This window comes from Trichosurus vulpecula, chromosome 7 (genome assembly GCF_011100635.1).
Source record: "Trichosurus vulpecula isolate mTriVul1 chromosome 7, mTriVul1.pri, whole genome shotgun sequence".
NCBI lineage: Eukaryota > Metazoa > Chordata > Mammalia > Diprotodontia > Phalangeridae > Trichosurus > Trichosurus vulpecula.
In genome coordinates, this window is record NC_050579.1 from 134,828,810 (window position 1) to 134,855,294 (window position 26,485).

Genomic DNA, 26,485 nt, shown 5'->3' on the forward strand with positions numbered 1-26,485 from the left:
CTAGGTTTCTGAGTCTTAATATTAGTATGAAGAAATGACAGTACATCCCTAAAATGAAAGCTGAGTTGCCATCTACCAAGACTATTCTCGGAAGTAGAAGCTTGGCATTTTCCTCCATTAGGAGAAAAGCACATTTGTGTTAAGTACCTCCCAAGCATCATCATTTTTCACTTAGTGATCTCTCCAAAGGGAGAGTACCCCTTTGCCCTGTAACAATCAAGACAAGCATGTTTGTTTCCTATTTCTCTTTCAGCTTTAAAGATAAGGGACTCGGCGATGGCAAACATTAAGCAGAAGGATCACCGAGTGGTCAAAGTCGTTCAATCCCTTTGGGGAGTGTGAGTCTAGATAAACCATCCGCGGCCGGCCATGAATCAGATACCTGTCGGGGGCACTGCCCCAGCTGCTTCTGCTGCTGCAGCTGCGGCTGCTGCTGCTGCAGCCACCGCGGAGCCTCGCCTTCATCCTGAGGGCAGCAGCAGAAAGCAGCAGAGGGCTCAGTCACCGGCCAGACCCCGGGACAGTGCGGTTCGACAAACAGCCACTGCCGCCAGGTCCCCGGTGGGGGTGGGCACCAAGCTCAACTCCGCCCGGCAGCAGCAGCTTCAGCAGCAGCAGCAGCAACAGGGATCGAAATCCAATAGCAGTCGCCTAGTAACTCCCGCTGGCATCCGGGGAGGCGGCGGCGGCGGCGGCGGCGGTGGTGGTGGTGGTGGCGGCGGCGGCGGCGGCAGCGGAGGAGGAGGAGGAGGAGGAGGAGGAGGAGGAGGAGGAGGAGGGGAAGGAGGGGGCGGGGCAGGGGAAAAGCAGCCACCGCCTGCTACGCTCAAAGGCGTCCCGCTGGGAGCTGTCCAAACAGGAGGTGGTGCTGAAGCATCCCCAGCCGGTACCCCAACCGCGGTGGGGAACAAGAGACCCTGTCCCACTGAGGAGCCGCCTCGCGATGGGGAAGCCGCGACCCCCAAACCAGCGGAGAAGGCTCAGCTAGGAGGAGGGGGAGGGGGAGGGGGAGGAGCAGGAGCAGGAGGAGGCTCTGGGGAAAGGGAGGGGGGCGCTCTGCAGCCGCCGCCGCCCAGAAGCTGGCGAGGTAAAGCCGGGCGCACGCCCACAGAGGGGTGGAAGCGCCGGAGGAGAGGTGGCCTCCTCTTCACCATCCTCCTCTTCTGCTGGCAAACCCCGGTCCCCACCAGTAGAAACCCCGGGAACGTTGTTGCTGCGGGCGGTGGCGGCTACTGGAAAGAGGGATGTCTGCAGTCTGAGCTCATCCAGTTTCATCTCAAGAAGGAGCGGGCGGCGGCAGCGGCGGCGGCAGCAGCTCAAATGCAAACCAAGAGCAGCAGCAACAGCACTAGCAGCTCCCCAGTCGCCACAGCCGCCTCGGAGCCTCTTTCCTTCCCTTCCCCCTCCCCAATGGCGGCTGCAGCAGAGGGCCTACAGCAGGGGGCAGGGGGCAGCCCAAGCAGCGGGGGGATGCAGGCTACTGCTCCGCCCTCACCACCGCAGCAGCAGCAGCAGCAGCAGCTACAGGAACAAGAAGAGATGCAAGAGGAAATGGAGAAGCTGCGAGAGGAGAACGAAACCCTCAAGGTGAGGGTGTGGAGAAGTGGGAGAGGAAGGGTGTGGGCCTGATGAAAGAAATAGGGTTGTGTCGGGTTAGGGGAGAGATGCTTCTAACCCGTTATGCAGCCTGGACCTGAAAGGAAGGACATCCAGGGAGGAAAGGGCAAAGCAAATTCCAAATATAAAGGCCAGTTCCTCCCTTTATTGCCTATAATCCTACTAGGCATTTTCCTAGTTCCAAAGTGTTTCTTTTGAGAGGAAATGATAGAGCATGGGTTTATAATGTTAGATTGTATGGAGAATCCACTTTGGGGCCTTTAATTCTTTTCATGGTCCTGATTTCTCCCATATTTTCTGGAAAAGAAAGCCAGAGGAAGAAAGAAGACCAGGGAGGGCCTAATTTACTACCTTTCCCCTTTTCCCTGAAACTCCTTTCTTACTACTATATACTGGGGATGAGTTGTTACAGGGTGGGGTTTTAAGGGGGAAGTTAATGTAGACTCAGTCTCTTTTGCTTTCCCCATTTCCTACTCCCACACCCTCCCTTTCCTCTCTTCAGAACGAAATTGATGAACTGAGGACCGAATGGATGAGATGAGGGACAGTTTTCTTTGAGGAGGATGCCTGTCAGCTGCAGGAAATGCGCCACGAGTTGGAAAGAGCCAACAAAAACTGCCGAATTCTGCAGTACCGCCTCCGCAAAGCAGAACGCAAGAGACTCCGCTATGCGCAGACTGGGGAAATTGATGGGGAGCTACTGAGAAGCATGGAGAAGATCTCAAGGTTTGTGCAGAATGAGACTGGGTAGCCCGGAACCTTTGGAGAGCCTAGTGGGTGGGGCATTTAAAGGAAGTTGGGGTGGATGGGCAGGGCTCTGCAGAGGGTAGAGGTTGGGCGGAGTATGCAGCCAAGGTAATGAGGCACAAAAGAGGAATCAAGAATTAGCTCCAGATATGGGGTTTGCTGCCATCCGATAGAAGTCTTTGTAGTGTCCTCTAGATAAAAACAGACACATTCAGGGGGGAAGAGGTGCCTTGCCAATCCCTAGAGATTGGCAAAGAGAGGCCATGGCAAGACTTAATGTAGATCTCCTCTATCTGAGCTGTTCAGCATATGCACTTTCTTAGGATGTTGGATGCCCAGGATTAAAGGAATAGGAACCTCTTCAGTGGGAATGCCATATTGAAAGACAGAATACAGAGAAATTCTGAAACTAGGAATGAGGAGATCTGAGTTCTTGTACAGGATCAGTCTCTCACTAGCTTTGTGACCTTAGGCAAAATTTTTTGCCTTCATTTTTTTCACATGTAAACTGTGGAAGCTGGACTAGATGATCTCTAATGTTCCTTCCAGCTCTGAGATAGTCCCAACTTCTCCCTCTCCCCCAACTTCCCCATATCTTCCCTTTTACGCTCCTCTCGCGCCATCTCAAAACCAAATGCAGTCCATTTGCTGCTTCCCAAAGAGCTGAAGAAGTGGAGAGAAATGAAGTCATTGGGTTAATCTTGAACTTCAGCTGAAATGACCTGTTTTTCAAAACTTCTCCCAAGGGAGAAAATCTCATCACTGAAATGTTGAAAATTGTCAAACAGGTGATATCAGTTAACAGTAATATTTCTCCCCTCATTTTGGAATCTGAGTGAAATTCAACCACAAATGTGTTGTCATAGTCAATAATCACCTATTAGATTGGTTTCTATGATGTGGGGGGAGGCACTTGTTTGGCAACTGCATAAAATATAAAAATGAAATATAGTTAATTTATTCTTATTTTGAAGGAAGTTCAAGGGAGGCATTTTTAAATGTATTTGAATATTCAGTTGTTCTGCCCTACTACTGAAATCCAAGTCAAATTTCCAAGGACAATTGAAACTTACTAACCAAGAATGTTTGCCTTTTTCCCCCCCAGGAAGTGTAAAGAAAGATTTCATCATAAAAACTTAGTACTGAAAACTAAAATCAAGTATTGGAAGTTTTTTTTTTCCTATTTGCTGCAACATTTAGTCAGTTCTAATCATAATATAATTATTTTTAGTGATTTTGAAAATGTAATTTAATTTAGGTTGCAAAGGATGTTTCAGTCAGACTTCACCATGAATTGGAAAATGTAGAAGAAAAACGTACCACAACAGAAGATGAAAATGAGACGTTGAGGCAACAGCTTATAGAAGTTGAAATTGCAAAACAGGCTTTACAGAATGAACTGGAAAAAAATGAAAGAGGTCAGTGTAGAATTATTTTCGTTATTTTACTTTTAGCTCTTAAAAAGCCTTAATTTTATTTGAATACTATTTTGTTGTTGAATATTATTTTCTCCATGAAACCTGTAATTAAGAGTTGTTGCCTTTGTGGGATTCGGTCATTTATGGAATGGTCATCAAACAGGCTACAACTCTCTAGGTATCTCAGTGGATAGAGCCCTGTGCCCAGAATCAGGAAGACCTGAGTTCAAAACAGACCTCAGAACTTTCTAGCTTGTGTGATCCTGGGCAAGTTACTTAACCTCTGTTTGCCCCATCTGTAAAATGGGTATAATAGTAGCACTTAACCTCCCAGGACTGTTTTGAAGATCAAATGAGATAATAATGGTAAAGTGCTTAGCATAGTGCCTGGTGTATATAAATATTAGCTATGATTATTATTAAAACCTACATAGAAGACTAAGAGTAATATTATTATAATTCACATTTATTTGGTCCTTTGGAGCTTGCAAAGTACTTTTCACAACAACCCTGTAAGGTAGGTAGCACCTGATACATTATATAAATTCAATATTTCTTGTAAAATACACTTTTCTAACCTTAAAGCATGATTATTAGTAGTTATCACTATTATCATACCCATTTTACAGATGAGTAAACAGAAGCTCTGAGAGTTTCAGGGACTTGTCCATGGTTACACAGGTAAAAAGCGTTTGCATTGGCATTTGAAACCTACTCCAGGTTCCAAGACTAGTTCTCTTTCCAGATTATGCTAGGGTTCATTCATTTGTTCATTCAACAAATATTTAAAAGTGTTTACTTACATCCTGTGCTTGGTGCTGGGGGTGATAATAAGATAAGTAAGACATGGTTAAAATCTTAAAAGTTAAAATTATTTCATTCGTAGTATTTGTGTCCATAGTACTTAGTACATAGTAGGAAATTAATAAATGATTACTGATTGGTTAATTACAAAGAATTAGTTGAGAAGGTTCTAGTATTGGCCCTGTACATTGATTTGGCATATCAACCATTACAGAACACTTTGCCCCTCTGTTATCTGGAAAATATTTAATAACAGTAATTTCACCAACACTCTCTAACAAAATACAATGTGTCAAGAAGGATAGATAGATGAATGAATGAACGGTTGTACAATGGGAAATGGGAAGATTTAGACTTTTGGTATCAAGAATAGGGCATCTGGATCTAGATTCTAGAAAAATGGATGTCAAGAAATTACTGTTTAATTACCTTATTACTTGATGTACATCACTACTTTATCTTGAAAATTGCCTGAGGACACATAGTACAGCCTGTGCTTACTGCCTTGGTAGATGGCATATGTTCTTGTGGCTTTCCTAGTGATTTCAAGTACCTGAATGTGAAATTCTCAGGAGAATCTTAATGGAGACCACTGGATCCAAAAGACCTAGATTCTTTCCCTTACTTCCTACTGGTTTGTACATTGTAACCTAAGAAGAATTACTTGACTGCACTGTGCTTCATGTCTCTAAATCGTTTTGCCAAGTCTACCACTGGGGTGACTGGTACGTGGGATGATACATTTCGAAAACATTTTGAAGCTCTTTATAGCAAATGGGTTTTGGGAGAGTGGAAAGGAATAAGTGACATGAGATTCTGTTACTGATGCTTCTGCTTGTTAATTTTCATGTTAGCAATATAGTGGTGTTTCTTTTCTTTTAGCTTTTTTTCCTTAAAAAATGATTTCTGCAATGACTTTGCAGTTGTTAACCAAAGCAATGAGGTAATAGGCATTTTGGTGATGTTCAAATATTGAAAAACCAATTTTAATAAATGCAAGAGAAAATTTACCGGTACATGTCATATACTATTTAAAAAGTAAAGAAATGAGAAATAACAGCAGCATGGACAAAAGCCAGTTTGGGTCCCAATGGTACGATGAAATTTAAGTGTGGGTCATATTAATACAGTATTGATTATCTACTTATGTGTGATTTGATTTCCAAGAAAAATCAAAATAGGAAGCCATTTAAAAAGCTAGTGCAGAAAACCAACCTGATGATTTCTATTTCCTGTTCAGACTCCATTTTAAGTATTCTGTTTAGGCCATGGCTATACTCTGCCAAACTATGCCAAACATATGAATAAAACTGAAGAATCAAATTGTTTACTAAGATGAAAATTAAAAATCAAGTCATTTACATAGACTGCTTTTGGTGTCATGGAAATAAGAGTCAGATGGGAATTAAAGAAGTTTCGGGACAAAGGTTTTTTTGTTGTTGTTCTCTTGAGGGTGGAGAGGGAATAACCAGCAACTGGCAGGAAGTAATTTTCAGTGTCCACTAGATAAAAAGTAGATGCTTCCATTGCAAAGAAGAAAGAGAGAGGGAGAGGGGGGAGAGAGAGTGAGAGATTGATTTGAATTTTCTAAATCCAATGTTGGGGAAAAGTGTCGTTGGGTTTTTTTAAATCTTGGCAGGATTTCTTCCGGAGTCTTCTGTTTTAAACACTCTGATTGTATTCAGAACAGTGGTGGGAACAGGGACAATATTTAGACACATGTTGGAATCAGCTATAGTTTCAAGAAGATATAGTAGTTTTATGATCCGTACCAAGTCAAATTAAAAACTTGTACACAGGGAAGCAGAATACACTTTAGGGGGTAGGAATGAAGGGAACTAGAAATTGGGTGGGGGGGTGAGACATAGACCAGAAGACCTGAGGCAAGCTAAGAAAGACAACAGTATAGTGGAAAGTATGTTGATTTTGGAGTCAGATTATGAAAACTTGAATCTTGACTCTGACACTAGCCGTATGACCACTTAAGTTTTCTGAGTTTCAGAGTAATAAAACTTATATTAACTTTCTCATAGCGTACTTTGCAGAATTTAAAGTCCTACATAAGCATAAGCTTGGGGTTGTATAGCAGGGGGATTAGGCTGGAAACAGCCTTGGGTTGTCTAAATACTATGAATTCTAATCCTAATTCTTACCTGTTTGACTTTAGATAACTTCAGTTAGCCATCAGTTTCCTTGGTAGTAAAATAGCATCATATTGCAAGTCCTTGGTGAATCTTAACCTCGAGATAAACCACTAATTGAGGAAAGAAGAACCAACTCTAATATTCCACTATGGAGTAGAAGAAGCTAATTTCATACTGTCATGAAATATAAACTACAATAGAACAGTGAAAAGCCAACCTCTAGCTTCCAATCTCTGGCTGCTGTAATAGATGTGCAGATGTTTGCACAACACAACAGAGACCAATGAGCCATCTGCTAGAGACTGGAAGCTGTGGTGCTTAGGGTTTAACTGGCTTCAGGGATATTGACCAGTTGCTCCCAGAGCAACCTTATACCTCAGTTCCTGCATGCACCAGATAACACATATCTGCCTGTCTCCTACTTTGGGAACTGGGAGCAAGGGAAATGAGGGGGGTGGAAAGTATCTATAAGACAGCAAGTTGTTCTACAGTAATTCAGTTTTTATTTCAGTGAAACTATACACTCCCAGGAAGATAGCTAGCCAATGTTCATCCAACTGAAAGCCTGTGGGAACTCTTAGTGAACTTTGAGGCCTGTGAACTCCAGATTACAAATCATTTCTACTAGTTAGTTAGCATTCCTTCTCACCAAGGAAACACTGTACACAAAAAGATCTATAAGAGAGAGAAAACAGAAGAATAACATAGAAAATAATAGTGGCATAGTCATTCAGTTATCATAATGTTTAGGGAGATTCAGGTGGTTAACAAGATAGCAATCTGGCAAAAGCAACTAGCTTTTAGATTGCTAAGATAAAGTATTTGTGTATGCTATCTTCTCTCTCTCTCTCTCTCTCTCTCTCTCTCTCTCTCTCCTCTCTCTCTCTCTCTCTCTCTCTCTCTCTCTCTCTTTCTCTCTCTCTCCCCTCCTCTCTCTCTCCCCCCCCCCCACTACTACACCTCTCCAAAAGAACTCCTTCCTTTTCAGAGTCTTCACCTTTTCCATTGTCACCTGTCAGTCTTGTGAGGATTATTTTCCTCAGCTTTTCCCATTTCTTGCTCTAGAGGGCTCTTAACCATTCTAGCTTCATATGGCAGCATCCATCTTGAGACATCTTTTGTATCTCTGCCAGCTAGGTCTTTTCTATTGAAATGTATTTTTAAAAAATAATTTGTATTTGAAACTTGAAAGAGAGACTAGGTTTTATATGTGGTCTGATAACAGGTCAAGGCTACATCCCTAGTACTCGCCCTGTATTACAGACAAAATTATTTAATAAATGTATGTCTAATAATGACTTTTTCCCCCTCAAATAAACTAAAGCACCCCCCCCCCCCACCTAATGGTATTAGATTCTATATTGCATACTTTTTCTAAATTCTATCAGTGAAGTGATAAGTTAGTGAAAACACTGCCTATGAACATGTATTTCTTTGAAATTGTTTTGTTTTTCAAGGGATGGCAGAACATTTTTCTTAGTAGTTTTATTTTTTATTTCAATAGAGAACATAGATATGGGCATCTTAAAAAAAATAAACTGGTGTTAGTATTCATAATTGTTTTTGTTTTTCAGATAACAAGCATTTTTAAAATTAATCTGTCCTTCCCACTACTCTATTAAGCAAATTAAAAAAAATAAATCCCTCAATGTGTATCTATATAGTTTGACAAAACAAATTTTCACATTAGTCATGTTTAAAACTGTGTCATTTTCTGCATTTTAAGTTCATTGCCAGTTGAGGTGAATGGTTCACTTTATCTTCATTCTTTGGACCTGTGGTCTGTCACTGCACTGATTAGTTATATAGTCAAGTTGTTTCTCTATACAGTGTTATTATATAACTGCATATAATTATTTATATAGGTAGGTAACTGTTACTGTATAAATTATTCTCACTTCACTCTGTATCAATAAATAAAAGTCTTCCCAGTTTCCTCCAAAATTATCCATTTCATCACTTATTATGGTACGATAATATTCCATTATATTCAAATACTACAATTTGTTTAGCTTTTGGTCACTAAGAGTATGCTTCCTTAGTGTCCAATTTTGACTACAGGAAGAATAACTTCTATAAATATTATTGTACATATAAATCCTTTTCCTGTTTCTTTGATTTTCTGTGGGGAATATAGGCCTAGTGGTGGTGTATGTGGATCAAATGGTATATACAGTTTGGAAACTTTCTGGGCCTCATTCCAAATCCCTTTCCCAAATGGCTGGACTACTTCCCACCTTCTGCAACAATACCGGCATACTAGCCAATATTTTCTTGCCACAATCCGAGTCTAAAACCCTTAACACTCCACACAACTTAATTTAACAGAACTTCATCTGCTTGACCCTAGACCTTCTTGACGTTTCAATCCATCCAGATGATGGCCAGACCAATTTGCCTTAGACACTGCTTTGACTATATTGCTCTCCTGTTTTAAAACCTTCCATTGTAGAATGAGGCCGGCTTCCTGAGTGTGGACCCTCTGGAGCAGAAGGTCTCCTGGGACCAAGTCAGAGCTCTTGAAACTCCTAGAATCCTTTGATTATATAATTTTTCTGCAATATATTTTCATTGTTCAATATCAGATAATTAAGATTTCATTTTGATCTTTGATGAAATTGATTGATGAAGGTTACAACCTCTCCATAACTTCTTATCTTGGATATTATAGTGTAGTGGACAAAGCCCTGGGCTTGCAGTCTCTCTGTTGTATGACCAAGAAAAGTCAATTAATCTCAGTTTCCTCACCTGTAAAATGGGCCTAATAATAACATATCCATAGAGGTTCTAACCAACCCACTGGACATCTTCATTTTGTTCTCTTAGGAATATCTCTCAAGGAATTTGAAGACTACAACTTCTATTTCTTTTGAATCATTCTTTCAATACCAATTTCCCTCCCCTTTCCTCTCATGTCCCCCTCCTACTGTTGCTGTTGTTGTTGTTCTGTGGTTTCAGTCTGGGGTTCTCTTGGCAAAGATACTGGAGTGGTTTGCAATTTCCTTCTCCAGCTCATTTTACATATGAGAAAACTGAGGCAAAACAAGGTTAAGTGACTTGCCCAGGGTCACATGGCTAGAAAGTATCTGAGGTCAGATTTTGACTCAGGAAGATGAGTTTACCCTATCCACTTTGCCACCTAGTTGCCCCCTCTACTACTATGATACCTGATATGATAACTTCTACATTTTTTTCTCAATAAATGTTTATGGAGAGAAATGGAAGAAAAAATGAAAAAAGGAGAAAATGAAGAAAAAGGATGATTGCTACATGTACTTGAACTAGTTCAATAGCTTTCAATATTCATTTGGTTTTTGGAATAAGTATAAATGGATGGTTAGCCAAACTCATTAGTATATGACAGAAAGTATTGCCCGTACTGCAACTTATTTTATCTTTTCAGAATTTTATACTCGAATGTATTTTAGAGAAAGTAAGATGATGTGTCTGACATCACTGCTATTATTTTATTGCTGTTTCAGATGCATCTGCTCATGGTTAGGAAAAAACTTTTATTCAAAGGATGAATGACATTTTGGCCTGTCATTTAGCTCCTTTCCTTAATTTCTCCTTTCTTTACCCGCTTACTTAACTTTGGAAAGGGGAAAAGTTCTATTATTTGTTCTCGTGGAGATTCAAGCCTTTACGACAAAAAAACTCCAACTATGCCTTATTAATCTTCTGACTAAATCAATTGTTTACGCAATTTGTTTTCATTATCATAGCCAATTAAACACAGTAGTAAATGTTTTAATGAATTAGCTGCCGTTGTTTTTCTGTGCTTGACAAAGTAAGATTTCATACCATCTCGTTGGCCAAGACTCTTGAATAACAGTGAAAATAATTAGAAAGCTCAATTTACGATTTGTTCAAGTGAATAATGAACAAATGACATGTTGGTATGTCGATAAATGCACTGCTTCCCTGCTCATCGCGGATACATTTTCATAGATAGATTTTGAAAAAGCTTCATCAAATGACATTCACCACTGTGGTGGTGGATTTATCAGTTTGGAACATTCTGTCTTTTTCAAGGTAGAATTAAACTGCAGCTGTGAGGATCATTTTCCTAAAAGCTTTGGTGGTTTATCTAAATTTCAATTTGAAAAATCATACCACTGGGACAATGCCCTCTGATTTTTTTTTTCAAAAGTGTAGGAATTTGTGCCAATTTATCTTCTTTTACTTTAAGCAATTTTCATAGGATATGGAATATTTTCTTTTATTCTTATCTTTTATAAAATATTGCCTCATGCTGTATCATTCATCAATTATTTATTAAATCACAATTGTGAATATAGCTCCCGGGTTATACTCCACTGATAAGGAAGAGATTGTTTAAAAATATGATTTGCAAAAATCCATTAGAGTTTTGTTAGAATGAAAAGGTAAGGCATCCTTTATTGACCAAATGAAATGAAGTCTTTGTTCAAATCAACCATAGAACATTTCACATTTGTCCGTTTGTCCCACAGTGGATTTCATAGGAGTTGTCTAATTCTGATCAAATTTGATATAATATTAAAGATTATCAAAGTACACCTTTAAATTTAGTTCATTAGATATTGCTATTGCAAAGCCTAATGGCAACTGATATTTTCAATTAATATATCTTCTTTAATTTTTATGAATTCCAGAGCATCTTGATAAAAGGTAGAGGTTACAGAGATAATGTGATTGCCTGCAGAGTGATGCCTGCAGTTCCCAGGACCATTATTAAGGGTGTGCCTCACATTTACAGTCACAGTATTGTGGTGCTCCCCATTTACACACTAAAGATCTGTACCTTGAGCACTTAATCCAAAAGTAAGATTTTGAGCTTAAAAAACTCAATTTAATTCTTGACCTTTAAATGTTCTCTTTAAGACTAAGTAAGGCCATATACTTTAGGAGGGAGGTAATATTGCTTTTCTGAGGAACACTAGCTAATTATAAAATCTTGGGCCAAGAAGGGATAGTATTGATTAAACACCCTGACTTTGCTGAAGAAAATTCTATATAAATGCAATGTATGAATTTTCCTAAATCTGTAACCAGTAACCAGGCAAACACATTCTCCATTTGATAATTATTGTAAGTTTAATTATATCACCAGTAAATGCCTACCATCCCCCAATCACTGTGTAGTTAAGCTGAGTTGTGTTTCCAATACAATCCAATAAAATAAACATTTATTAAGTGCCTACTATGTATGTACCAAGCACTGTTCTAGGAGCTGAGGATACAAATAAGATAGTCCCTGTCCTTGAGGATCTTACAATATGATGGAGGAATACAACATACAAAACACACTGTCTTTACAACAGGAAATGACATATATGATGGGAAGCAAGATCAAAATGATCTTCACATTCTACACTGAAACCACCAGAAAAATTTTGATGGAATAAATGCAAATATGACTTCTTTTTTTAATGCCCATTTATACAACAAGGGATCTTGATAACAGTTTTTATGAGAAAGGTTTAGGGAGGAGCAGTATTTGACTACAAGCTTAATATATATATATATATATATATATATATATATATATATAGATATATATATATATTAATATAACATTATGTTTGGCAAACATCACTATGTTAGCCCATGTTAATAGAAGTACAAGGTCCAGAGAAAGAATGCTAGTGGTCCCATTTATATTTGACATGCCAGACCAAATCTCAAATATTATGTTCAGTTCCAGGCACCATATTTTAAAAAATACGTTAGTAAACTAGAACATATTTGAAGAAGGGCAGCAACGATAGTGAAGTCTTCTTGTCACATGAGGAATAGTTGAAGGAACTTGGGATGTACATTTATCTTGAAGGAATGTGTTGGGGGGAGGGAGTATGGTAAATATCTCCAAATATTTAAAGGGCTGTTTGTGGAGAAGCAGATTTATTCTTATTGCTCCAGCCACGAGAACAAAGTCAAAGGAAAGATGTTAGAGGAAGGCAGATTGCATCTTGTGAGTAAATAATTAGATATCGAAAATGATAATTCGTATATACTGGTGTAGGACCTTATCACTTTCATAGCCCTTTACACACATTATCTCACCTAAAGAATGAGCTGTCACAGAATAGAAACTAGGAGATTGGACTAGGTTAATTCTAAAGTCCCTTACAACTGTAAGGTTGAATGATTTTATACTTTAAGAATTTAAGGGATCTAGTAAAGCAGGCTGCTTCTTACTACCTTTTTGTTGCACTGTAGGAATTTGAGATATGCACAATTTAAATGGCAGTTTCTGTCACATTGTCACATTTAATTGACAGTTTCTGTCAGGATTCTAAGTCTAGTATGACACACATGAGCTACGTTCATTCAGGGTTGCTATAACCATTGAAAGAGAATACAAATTCATTAGGTGTTAAAAGGAAGCCAGATAATCATTTTGAGTAGTGAGTGATGACTGAAGCATTTTATCCTTCCATCATTTTTGAAAATGACTGTGAAGAACTGTTGTTACTGTGTGAACATGATTTTCCCAGGTCAATTCCTATTTAATCAGAGGTCTAATGGTGTTTTGGGAATCAATCTGTTAAGTGGAGTAAACCAGAAAGGAATAGTACATCAAGTTCATTACTAGCTACCATTATAAGCACCATTTCACTATGGTTCCATTCATTCAGTAAATCAATCAATGAACAATTAAATACCTACTGTGTGCCATGCTTTTGTTCTACTCTCTGGAGCAATAAGAATAAGCTTGACTCTTCAGTAACAACTCTAAATATTTGGAGTTATTTACCATACCGCTCCACTCCATTTCTTCATCAAGATAAGTACACATCCCAAGTTCCTTTATCCCAGCTAGTTACTAGGGAATACAAAGACAATGAATGAAACAATCATTACTTTTAAAGGAGATCATATTCTAATAGGGAGACAAATACACTTATAAGTAAATACTGAATAAATATAAATGAATATGAAGTAGTTAAATTCAAAGTAGTTTGTGAGCGAGAGTACTAGCATTTGGGGATCAGGAAAAGTTTTGTGTTACTAGATCATGATATTTAAGGTACACCTTAAAGAAAGAGGAGGATTCCATAAAGTGGAAGTAAAGAATGAGTATGTTCTAGGAACAGGGGACCACCAGTGCAAAGACACGGAGAGGAGAGATGGAGTGTGGTATGTGAAGAGAGGAGAAAAGATTATTTTGGCCAGCTTGCACAGTACATGAGGGGTAGTAATGTCCAATGAGGATGCAAAGCTTTATTGAGGCCAGGTGGTAAAAGGCTTTAATATTAAACAGAGTTTATATTTTACTGAAGAAGAAATCAGAAGCCACTGGAGTGCATTGAGTAGGGAAATGATGTAGTTGGATCTACACTTAAAAATCTTTTCTTCAGCAGTGCGGAGAATGTACTAGATTGAAGGGAGGCATAGGGCAGGGAGTCCAATTAGGAACCATTGAAGTAATCTAAGCAAGAGGTGATGAGTGCCTGAACTAAGGTAGTGCCTACATGAATGGAGGCAGGGAGGGGTCAGATGGAAAAAATTTTGTGTGTAGGGAGAAAAGGCAAGATTTGGCAACTGATCTTATATGTGGGGTGAAGAATCTAGGATAATGCTGAAATTATGAACCTGGGAGGTTGGAAGAGAACAGTTTGCAAGAAGTGGTTTGGCTTTAGGTGGAAAGAGTATATTCTGCTTTGGCCTTGTTTAGTTTGAGATGTTTCTGGGACATACAGTTTGAAATGTCTAAGAAGCAATTGGTGACATAGGGCTGAAGCTGAGCATAGGGACCTGTTGTTCTGTCATTTTGAAGTCATGCCTGACTCTTTGTGACCCCATTTGGCATTTTCTTGTCAAAGATACTGGTTTGCCATTTTGTTCTCCAGTTCATTTTACAGATGAGGAAATTGAGGCAAACAGAGTTAAGTGATTTGCCCAGGGTCACACAGCTAGGAAGAGTCTGAGGCCATATTTGAACTCTAGAATATGAGTCTTCCTGACTCCAAGCCCAGCTCACTATCCACTGTGCTACCTCGAGAGAGACTTAGGCAAGATATAGGTAGATATAGATCTGTAGTCACCTGTATAGAAAGGATAACTAAACCCAGTGTAATTGAGGTAATGCATCAAGACAATTGTAGAGAGAAAAGAGAGGAGGGCCTATGACTGCGCCTTGTGGAGCACCCAAAATTAGGTAGCGCAATGTGAGTAATCATGGAGCAAAAGGGACTGAGAGGTAGTCAGTCATGTACAATGAAAACCAAGAGAAAGCGGTGGCACAGTGGGGAAGGAGGAAGGGGGGAGGGGGGGGAGGGAGGTAGAAAGAGGGAGAGGGAGGGGGAGAGAGGGAGGGAGGGAGAGAGGGAGAGGGGGAGAGAGAGAGGGATAGAGAGAGGGAGAGAGAGAGAGAGAGAGAGAGAGAGAGATAGAGAGAAAGAGAGAGAGAGAGAGAGAGAGAATATTAGGAAGAGTGGATGGTCAATAGTATCAAATACAGCTGATAAATCTAGAAGGCTATGAGGCTTGGCAATTAAGAGATTGTTGATAGCTGTTGAGAGAGGAGCTCATTTGAGTGATGGTATTGGAAGCCAGATTTCAAAGGGTTGAGATGTGAAATGAGAAGTGGAGGCAGAAAGTATAGAAAACTTTTCAAAAAGTATTTGGCTGAAAAAGTGAGGGTGGGATGATAGTTTAAGGGAGTAAGAGGGTCTTGCAAAGGTTTTGCAAAGACAGAGAAGACTTGATCATGTTTAAAGAGAGTAGGGAAGAAACCAGTAGGTAGTGGTTGTGGCTGAAAGTAATTTTTGATTAGATCCTTTCAAATACTCTAGGGTTCCAGATTAAAAATAATGTATTAGCCTGACACTTTCTTGTTCATAATTCTTTTTCTACATGATTGGGTGTGTCTGTGGGTATTTGTGACATGAATATTTTAGTATTTTTGTGCTAGAGAGGTATTTTTTTCCAATATTTAAAGTGATGTGTTTTGCTTTGGGGCTCAGTGTCAACTACACCGAAGACCTTTTAAAAACATATATTGTATATATTCCAGTATAGGATATTTTTAACATTAGCAAATAAAGTACTAAATATTCAACCTGGTTAGTGCTATAGACATCTGTTTCAACCCAAAGAGAAGGAAGAAAGAACCACTAAAAAAAGGAAATTCAATCAGCCTCTTCAGGCTTTTTTTAATGCCTGCGATTGTGGCAGTTCCATTAGAAATTATTTCTTGTCCAAAAAAAAAGCTAGTTTACTAACTTGAAAGGTCCTTTGTCTTTATTTGTTCCCTCTCCCTCTCTCTGTCAAAATACATGGAGACTGGGGGAAAAGTTGGGCAGCCTCATAATGGTGAGAGGGGAAATGTGTCAGCAAAGAGGGGAAGGAGTAACATTGGGGATAGGGAACAAGGAAAGGAAAGACTGAGATCCTGGCGGATTTTCCTCCCGGGTGGGGGGGGTGGTAGGGAGGTTTGGAGCTGGTTTATTGGCTTCAGATGTTGGGCCTCCTGTTGTGTGGCATGCTGCCCTTAGAATTATTCTTCATTCTGCTTGAGAATCCAAAGCTCTTTACTTATGATTATCTCTTAGGAAATAAATTATTGACCTCACTTTCCCATACCTTTCTAGGATAACTGATCATTTATTCTTACCGTTTGAGAGACTGAATGGGTTAATGCCCATTTCCTTTCTCTTTTTCACTCCCTATCTCCTCCTTTCTAAGCTCTTGCATTTTCTCCTGACACTTAGAAGGGGGGCGGGGTTAAGAAAAGAAACCATTATCTTCTAAAATCCAACTGGCATAATTCCTAGGCATTTTACTTCTCCTTTTTCCATTCTGTAAAATTGTCTTAATTGAAGAGACAAGTTGAAATTCAAGGCCATTAATCATTAGTGAATGCATTTTTAAAACATATATTCCAGAGCATGCCTAGAAAATGATGGAAGGAGAGAACAATGACAAACTCAAATTTTTTCTAGATTTAAAGATTAATTTAGAAGAGTCTGCTGGTGTGGCCACCATGGAGTATTCAGTACTTTCTTCTGTGAAGAAGAATGAGACCTAAGATTCAAGTAGGAGACTGGCATTGTGCTGATTTATATTCTAGAATAAACTTGAGTTGCACAGTAGACTTTATTAGTCTTAAAACTTATTGCACTTTTGGTATTAGTTGAATATTTGGGTTTTTATTCAATGGTTTTTGTTGTTGTTCAGTTGTCTGATTCTTTGTGACCCCATTTGAAGTTTTCTTGGAAAAAGTACTGGAGTAGTTTTCCATTTCTTTCTCCAGCTCATTTTACAGATGAAGAAACTGAGGCAAAATAGGTTAAGTGACTTGCCTAAGGTCACACAGCTAGTAAGTGTACGAGGCTGGATTTGAACTCAGGTCTTCCTGACTCCAAGCCCAGCACTCTGTCCACTGAGCCACCTAGCTGCCTACGTTGCTCTGTGTTCGTGTCTTCTTTCTTGCATTGCTATCTTCTAAAACAAAGGCTGGGACACTGAAGCATTGGGACTTTGGGGCAGAATGACTAGCATGTACTCTTCCTAAACAGCCTTTCCCATGCAGGACCACAGGATCATAGATTGAGAGCCGACGAAACTTTAGAGGAGGTCATTGATGCCAACCTCCTTTATGTTCTAGATAAGGATACTTTGTCTCTGACCCTGGCTAAGACACTCAATCTGTAAGATTTAGGTTTGTCTCAGGAGCTTAGGGACTTGCCTAGGGTGACAGAGACATTAAGTGCCTGAGGCAGAATTCAAACCCAAATCTTCGTGATTCCAAGTCCCATTGCCCCTCTAAGGCCTCTAGAGCCCCCAAAGAAACACAATTCCAAAGTCAGCTGAGTAAATAGTAGTCCCTGAGGCATATGGTGACTCATATGAAAGGTTGCAGGGGATTTTTTGGTGAGAGGAAGGTAACAGAGGAGAGATCTACAAGGAACAAAGGTACAGATGGAGGCAGGGGAAGAAAGGTTATAAGAGGAATCCCTTAGCAAGCTGTTTTGGGGATCTAGAAATCTAATTTGCTCCAATGGGAGCAAAAAATTGGTGAAAGTAAAAAAAGTGGGTCTCAAGAATAAAGAAAATGATATAAAGTAAAACAAAGTAGGTCCCACTTTAACTATTCTTTCTTGCAGCTTTCCTTTTTTAATTTTCAATATTGAAAGCAATTGCATTTGTTCCTGATGAGTGGAATTCTAAAGTGACCCTTTTCCCTTGGGCCTTTTATCTGCCACCCCCAACCCACCACCACAGTTTCTTCTTTCAAGATGCTTTCCAAAAGAGGAGCATGAGAATTAGATACAGTCAATAGATGCAATTCATTCCTCTGGATCCCTTCCTCCATGTCCCCCCCCACCCCCAAGATCATTTCTTAACCAGAAATTTAGGACTCTACATCTGCCCTCTCCTGAGAGACAGTGGAGAATGTGGAGAAGAACACTGGCTACAAGAGACATTTTAAAAAATGTATTATAGTGGGGCGATGCCCTAATCCTTCTGTGTCAAGTCCTTCTCAAAAGGCCTCAGGTATTGTGAGGGAGCAGAGGAGTGATAGAAGTGTGTGAGGAGGAGAATTCTGAGAACAAGAGCTCTGTTGCCATGGACCAAAACCTTCCCTGAAGCCACCTCTGTTGTGGTCTCTACCCACCTGTTGCCCAGGGAACACCAGGGTAGCCATTGCCCAGGCAGGGTCTGCAATCCTGGCAGGGTATGTATACATGTGGGGGAAGGGGCTGATTGTTGTTCACTTGTGTCCAACTCTTCATGACCCCATTTGGGGTTTTCTTGGCGAAGATGCTGGACTCCTCCAGCTCATTTTACAGATGAGGAAACTGAGGCAAACTGGCTTAAGTGACTTGCCCAGGGTCACACAGCTAGTAAGGGTCTGAGGCTGGTTTTGAATACTGGTCTTCCTGACTCCAGGCCCCAGCACTAGGGTGCCATCTAGCTGCCCCAAGCAGGAAGGAGTAGAGCTCAAATGAAAAATACCAATAGTATACTACCCAAGGCAATCTAATTTTGTATTCATAGATACACAAAGAAAAGACAAAACCAACAGCAACAAAGAATAGCCCTTGCTCTCAGGGAGCTTATATTCTATATGGTAAGAGGGGAAAGAAGATAACCTGTAAACAGGTAAATTTACATAATAATATGAAGCAATAAAGAGCATTAATAATTCAAAGTATTGGAAGAACTCCCCAAAGGAAGTGGCCGGAGAGCAACTGGTGATTCTAAGAGGCCAGACGAAGTGAGTGCATTCCAAATATGGGGGACAGCCTGGAGCTCTAAGTAGGACTTGACGCAAGAGGAGCACAGAAAGATCCCAGTATATACACCTTTGCATGCAGCATTCTTCTTGTCCTCCACTGCCTCCCAGGGGACGATCGATGTAAGGACCAAAAGGATAGAGATAGAATAATGTCAAGTTCAGAGAATGCTTAGTAGGCCATTATGGTTCAAAATGAATGTTAAAACTGGAAAGACAGGCTGGAACCAGATTGTGAAGATTATTAGTGCCAAGCTAAAGATGTTTATATTGGCAGCTAGGTGGTACAGTGGATAGAGCCCCAGGCCTGGAGTCAGGTAAATTCCTCTCCCCAAGTTCAAATCTGGCCTTAGCTACTTACTAGCTGTGTGACCCTGGGAAAGTTACTTAACCCTGTTTGCCTCAGTTTCCTCATCTGTAAAATGAGTTAGAAAGGGAAATGGCAAACCACTCCAGTATGTTTGCCAGGAAAACCCCAAGTGGGGTTGATGAAGAGTCAAATACAACTGAAAAATGATTGGACATAGAGAATTTTGTTTTGTTTTGTAGGCAATAAGGAGTTATTGAAGATTCTTAAGCAGAAGAGGCCCAGAGTACATGATGAGGGTGACGTGGGTGACATTAGGCAGTAGTTTGGCAAAGCTTTGCTTTGAGCAAGGAAGAAGGAGTATAGAAGGGTCAGTTTTAAGCAGGAGTTATTTTTTTTTAATTTAAGAATAATTTTATTTTAAATTTATTTATTTACTTATTCATTTATTTAGTCAGTTAGTTTTAGTTTTCAGCATTCACTTTTATAAGATTTTTAGTTCTAAATTTCTCCATCCCCTCTCCCTAAGATAGCCTGCAATCTGACATGGGTTGTACATGTACAATTATATTATGCATATTTCCATATTAGTCATGTTGTAAAAGGAGAATCAGAACAAAAAGGAAAAACAATGAGAAAGGAAAAAAAAGAGAGAAAATAGTATGCTTTGATCTGCGTTAAGACTCCATAGTTCTTTCTCTGGATTTGCATAGCATTTTCCATCATGAGTCTTTTGGAGTTGTCTTAGATCATTGTATTGCTGAGAAGAGCCAAGTCAGTTATAGTTGATCATAACACAATGTTGTTACTGTGTACAATGTTCTCCTGGTTCTGCTCACTTAACTTAGCATCTGTTTATGTAAATCTTCCCAGGTTTTTCTGAGATCTGCCTTTAAGCAGGAGTTCTTAACTTGGAGTCCAGGATCTTAAAAAAAAAAAACTCTTGATTACTATATTTCCATATAATTACCTTTATTGTGTGTATTTAAAAACATTATTCTGAGAAGGGATCCATAAGCTTTACCAGACTGCTAGAGGCATCCATGACACAAAAAAAGACTAAGCATTCCTTGTCTAGAGCTTAAATTTATGGTGCTGCAGAAATCAAAATGTGCCACCCATGATAAAGAAAAATGCAGAGTCTGAATTGGGAGTCAGAAGGCTTGGGTTCAAATCCCAACTCTGCCATTTACTCCCCATGTGACCTTGGGCAATATACTTAGTCTCTCTAGGATTCAGTTCTTCATCTGTAAAATGAAGAAGCTGGACTAAATGGCTTCTAAGGTCCTTTCTATCTCTAAATCAGTGGTCTTATAGCTTCCTAATATTTCATTGTTTTGTGGTTGTGGCTGTGATTGTTTTTTCTTATCCCTCAGCATTTTACTAAATGGTTTTTAGAATGTTCCTCTTGCAATACCATTAGGGGAGACTTCTGGGGGAAAAACACATTTTCCTTTGCCCTTGTACAGAATGCCATACAGTTATGCAAGATTCCTCTTTGGCAGCTCAGGACTGTAGAATCAATTTCAGAGCTGTGAAAGATCCTTCAAGATTTTCAAGTCCAGCTCCCCTGATTTTATAGCTGAGTAAACTGAGGCCGAGAGAATGGATGAATGGGTGATAAAACATTTATTAAGCACTTACGATACTGTGCTAAGTGCTAGGTATTATAAATACGGGATTATAAATACGATCTTAGCTCAGCTTTAAGCTTTAATAGCTTAGAAATATATGAAGAATTTTGGGACACTCTGAACAAATGAACACAATCCCTTTCCTCAAAGAGCTTAAATTCAAATGGAGGGAAGACACCAAATATAAGGGAGTGGTGGCCAGTGTTTTGTTGGTATTGATTTGATTCTCCTGCTCAGAACTAGAGTTGGAAATCGAGAGGATGGTGGGGAGAAAGGAAAGGGAAGGTGGTGTTTAGAGAAGCATATATGCAAAGTAGCATGAATATAGTTGAAGAGTGATATGGTATATCTGAGGCTAAGCTAGAGATGGTAAATATTCACCAATAAGAAGCCTAGGATCCCAAGAGAGGTGAAAAGGCTTAGTCATACCCTAGCTAATGACAAAGCTGGTGCTAGTACCCATCTACTGACTCCTAGGGCAGAATAATTTCTTTGTCTGAGCTATCATGGACTTCCACAGAATTACAGAATCCCAAAATTCCTAGAATTGGAAGGGATGTCAGCTGTCGTCCAGGCCAACCAATAACCAAAAGGAATCCCCACTAGAGAACATACCTGGCAAATGGTCTACTTTAAGACTTCCAATGAAGATGAACCCACCAATTCCTTTTTAGATAACTCTCATTGTTAGAAAACTTTTGCTAACTTTATTTAAGCCTAATAAATTTTCCTTTTTGCAGCTTCCCCTCATTACTCCTGGTTCTGCTCTCTGGAACCAAACAAAACAAGTCTGATACCTCTGTCACATGACAGCCCTTCTACCTGCTTGAACATAGTTCTCATGTACCTGCTTCCCACCCCCATCCCTGTCATCTTTTTGTCAGGATAACATCCCCTCTCCCTTCTACTTGTCCTCATATGGCATGGCCCTAAGGCCCTTCGTCATCCTATTTTTTTCACCACTCAATGCTCTAGGTTTTCAATGAGCTTTTTAAAACGACAACGTCCAGTGCTGAACATTATTGCAGAGAAAAGAGGTACTATCATCAATTTATTCCTGGAAGCTATAGATGTATATCTTAATGCAGCTCATTTTTAAACTGACCACATGCTTCTTCTTGGGACTTACTTAGAAAAATAGAAACACACATTCTCTTAAATTCTTGCTCACTTGCTTCCCTGTGAACCTGAGTTCAAATCCTAACTCTGATATTTACTAGCTCTTTGACATTAGGTAAATCACTTAACCTCTTTTGCCTCAGTTTCCCTAACTATAAAATGGGCATAATAATAGCACCTACCTCCTAGGATTGTTGTGGGGTTCAAATGAGTTAATATTTGTAAAGTGCTTAGCTCAATGCCTGGCACATAGTAGGTGCTGTTTAAATGCCAGTTGTTGTTGTTGTTTCCAAATAGAAGCTAGTGGCAATTGATTTTTGTGGTTGTCGTTACTCAATTGTTTCAATCACGTCCAACTCTAAAATGACCCCCTTTTGGGGTTTTCTTGGCAAAGAGACTGGAGTGGTTTGCCATTTCCTTCTCCAGCTCATTTTTCAGATGAAGAAACTGAGGCAAACTGGGTTAAGTGATTTGCCCATGGTCATATAGCTAGGGAGTTTCTGAGGCCAGATTTGAACTCAAGGTGAGTCTTTTTGACTCTATGCCCAGAACTCCAAATGGTTAGTATAGGCCATATTAGCTACTTAATGGTACAGTGAAAACAAGTTTGAACTTTTAATCAAAAGACCTGAGTTTGAGTTGCTCTGTCTTATACTAGGTATGCTAGCATAAACAAGTCTAAGTTTCAGTTTCCTCAAGTAATAATTATACCTGTTTTTCATACTTCGTGGGGTCTTTCTGAAGGTCTTAAAAGATACTATATGTGAATGCAAGGATGGAAGATTCCCTTGTTTGTACGCTCTGTCACAGGGCTGGCCTTTAGGGGATTGCCAAGCCCATGTGGGAGAGGGGAAGGGAGCTACATGATAGCAGTTTGTAATTATAAGTTATTATGCAAATATCAAGCATCATCATCACTTTTGTCTCTAACATGTTTATAAAAATATGGAGGATGTGAAAGTAAATAAAGACCTGGGATGTTCATTTGACTCCATGGTCCCAATTTCACACTGCATTTAATCAGGTTGAAACAAACTTTACTGTTTCCCTGCCTCTACTATCATTAAATGACCTCATTTAATATTATTTAGTGTCTTGGGATTAATGAGCTGACATAATTAAATTTGATGTATTGCATTTCTTTGCCTAACTTCTACTGTTGTAGAAGCTGTATTGTATATTGCATAAGGCTAGGACCAATGTTCACCTCATAATCTAACCATAATGACCCTCTGTTCTAATACAGATAGATGATAGATAGATAGATAGATAGATAGATAGATAAACATCTAATAAGTTCATACAGATATATAAAACTAAAAAATCCAGATGTCCTGAATTCAGTTTTAATCTTTATCATCAGAATAGTTTGTCTAGAGACTACCCAAATTCATTCATCATTTTCTGTGTTTTGCAGTCTTCCCTAAATGAAGCTATTTGCATTTTATCAATTTTTTAATCCTTAATGTTAATTGTTTTTTGTAGAATGACTGATTATTCAATTAGATAGGTTGTGTCATGATTATCATACTATTTTAATGAATACCTTTCAGAAAATAAAACTGATGTAGATTTTACACCAAACTAACTATAAATATACCTTTTCTTTGTTGTAGCTATCACTGAAAAGAAGAGGAAGTAAAGACTTGCAAAAATCTGATAAAAAGTCACAGCAAACTCCCACAGAGGTAAGTTGATACAAAATGCAACTATCACAAATCCTGTCTGGTAACACAATCAAGAGATATGTTCTGATACGTCTTCATTGTTTACTAAAATTGCAATAGCTCCATTAGTTAATCAATTAGCTCTGCTTTTTAAAAAAATATACTTATTAAATAAAGTGGAGAAATCTTTTCCCATAAGCTTTTTCTCATTTCTCCCTCTCTATATCAAACCCCCAAACCTCCTAGGCTTAAATAAACTTCACAATTAACTGGCTATACAACATATAAATAGAAACAAACAATAATACTAATATATAAGTAATGATTTACTGTGTATCAGCTATAAGAAAGCACTCTGAGTCACTTCTATCACTGTTATTGCTGACTTTTTAATTCTGGAAATACAAGGCCACATTCAGCTTTCTCAGAAGACCAATTAAATTCTCTTCTCAAGAATTCTCTTCACATTTTTCTTTATAAAATAAGAGTAAAACAAAAGTTTTCTCAGAAAAGAAGTTATCTTAGTCCTTTCTTATTGTACTTCATTCAGTTTCTCTCCTGAATGAGACTTCATCTATCATTCCCAAGATTCAGTTACCTTTTAAAGAAACAGTAATAGTATCCATAGTATCTATGAGAGAGGCTATTGAAGCTGGTGCTATGTTATATGTAGACATAGATGAAGGGTAACATGTCTATGTCCATAACAGAAATATTAGTGTATACTTGAATACATGCATTACTGGTTTAATGCATTCATTGAATCACATAATTTCAGAGTTGGAAAAGACCACAGAGATCATGTGACCTAGAATCTCTTTTATCATCCACATAGAGTCATCTAGCCATTGTTTGAAGACCTCCAGTAAGAGTGAAACTGTTTGGTCCCAAGGCATTCCATTCCATTTATGTGTACTAATTATATGAGAGTTTTTCCTTATATCAACTATAAATCTGCCTTTTTGCAATATGCACTCATTGTTCATAATTCTGCCCTCTAAGAGAAATCTATTTCCTCTTTCACATAACACTTTATGACAGCTATCACATTCCCAAGTCCTTTCTTCTCCAAGCTAATTATCTCCATTTACTTCAGCTAATCTTCCCAAGGGTTGAAGCCTTTCCCCATCTGGGTTGCCCTCCTCTAGATGGTCTCCAGCTTATCAAAGTATTTTCTAAAATATGCCTCTTAGAACTGAACACAGTACTCCAGATATGGACTGTCACCTTCCTCATTCTAGACACGAGGCCTCTTTTAAATCAGGTTGAAATTACATCAACCCTTTTGTACCTGCCATAAATTATGGCTATCTTATAATTAGTTTACATCCAATTCAATTCAATAAACATTTTATTAAGCACCTACTACGTGCCAGGCACTGTGATGGGGATACATATAAGAAAAAGAAAATCCCTGCCCTCAAGGAGCTTTTAATCTATTGGGGGAAGATAATGCAAGAAAGGAAGCTGGAAAGCTGTCAGGGGTGGGGAGACAACAGGAGGCATCTTGTTCATGGAGTTGAAACCAAGCAGAGCTCAATTGGAGACTCAGATCTTTATCAAACAAATTGATGGGTATCCACACCTCTCCCATCTTATACTTGTATGGATGGCATGTTTGCTTTTAATGTTATTGATTTTTGCTTCTCTTCTCTCATATTATCCTATCCTTCACTTTGTATTTACATTCTCAATAATTTGTCTTATCTTTTGTGCCATTAGTGAAACTTGCCATTGTGCGTTCACATTTTTCTATTCTGCCAATTATTTCTGCTGTGCAGGCCATAAATTCTACTCTCACAGTTCTCGTTTCTCTTTTAAACTCCTTAGGAACAGCATGTTGTGGTTCTATACTCTCAAAATCCATAGTATCCTCTGCCTCATCAGATGTTGAATCATTTTCCTTCATTTTGCAGTATTTATTCATAGATGCCTGAATTTGTCTACTAGATTTGGAGGCCATATTTCCTTCTGTTATTAATGTCTTCCCTGTTGGTTTATATGCTTATGTGCAAGATCTTTATGTTTTTTTCTTCCAGAGACCTTTAGTAATCTCAGTCTTTTTATCATTATTTTCCCCTCTAACTCACTTCTGGTGGTTCCCCTGGGGGCTGGATTTCAGAATCTCAGTCTCCTCCCATGCTGGGCAATTCACAGTTCCCTGACCTAGATCTCTGCTCTTAGTGACTTTTGGGGAGACAGAACTGGTTCTATCTGGATGCTGAGTGCTTTCCTTCAGGCTTAGTCAGCTTAGTCAGCTTCCTCAAAACACAATGTCCTGCCAGGTTCCCTCTGTTCCTCAATTCTCTGGCTCAGAATTACAGAGTTCTACTATACTGCTGTTATCACAGCCTGATCAAGTTTCTGTCTTGGAGTTTGGATCTCCTGACACTGGTAAGGAAGAGGTTAGGGTATGGGGTTGTATCCTTTTGCAAGTGCATCAGGTTGGATTGGCTAGTGAAGCCTTACTTCCTGGAGCCTGGTGAATGATAAGGGGCAGGGTGCTGAGTGAGGGCGAAATAGATGCTATACAGTTCATGGAGTCTTTACCTTTGGGTTCTTGTTGTCCTAGACCAGGGAGACAGCTGAAATGGCTCTATCTCTGGCACATGCTGTCTATTTTGGAAAGATTTGAGAGTGTGTAGGGATCAGAGAGAATGTTTAGTTCTCCATCTTGTTGTACACATTACCCCATCTTGTAAGTTTATTTATTGAACCCAAGTAGAGCTTTTCATTTATCTCTATAAAATCACCTCATTGCCTCATTGCTAAAGTAACAAACAGGTATGTCAAGAATTT

The 26,485-nt window shown here is 39.2% G+C and overlaps 1 protein-coding gene across 1 annotated transcript in view; it reads left to right on the forward strand.

Annotated features, from left to right (window-relative positions):
- The first annotated feature begins 369 nt into the window (after positions 1 to 369).
- Positions 370 to 26,485, forward strand: part of SOGA3 (SOGA family member 3) — an 86,150-nt gene continuing 60,034 nt past the window's right edge. Inside the window, 8 exon segments of the mRNA XM_036767822.1 lie at positions 370 to 691; positions 800 to 1,092; positions 1,094 to 1,169; positions 1,172 to 1,587; positions 2,120 to 2,347; positions 3,623 to 3,769; positions 3,771 to 3,782; positions 23,636 to 23,707. Of these exon segments, the coding sequence (XP_036623717.1) occupies positions 370 to 691; positions 800 to 1,092; positions 1,094 to 1,169; positions 1,172 to 1,587; positions 2,120 to 2,347; positions 3,623 to 3,769; positions 3,771 to 3,782; positions 23,636 to 23,707 (1,566 nt within the window).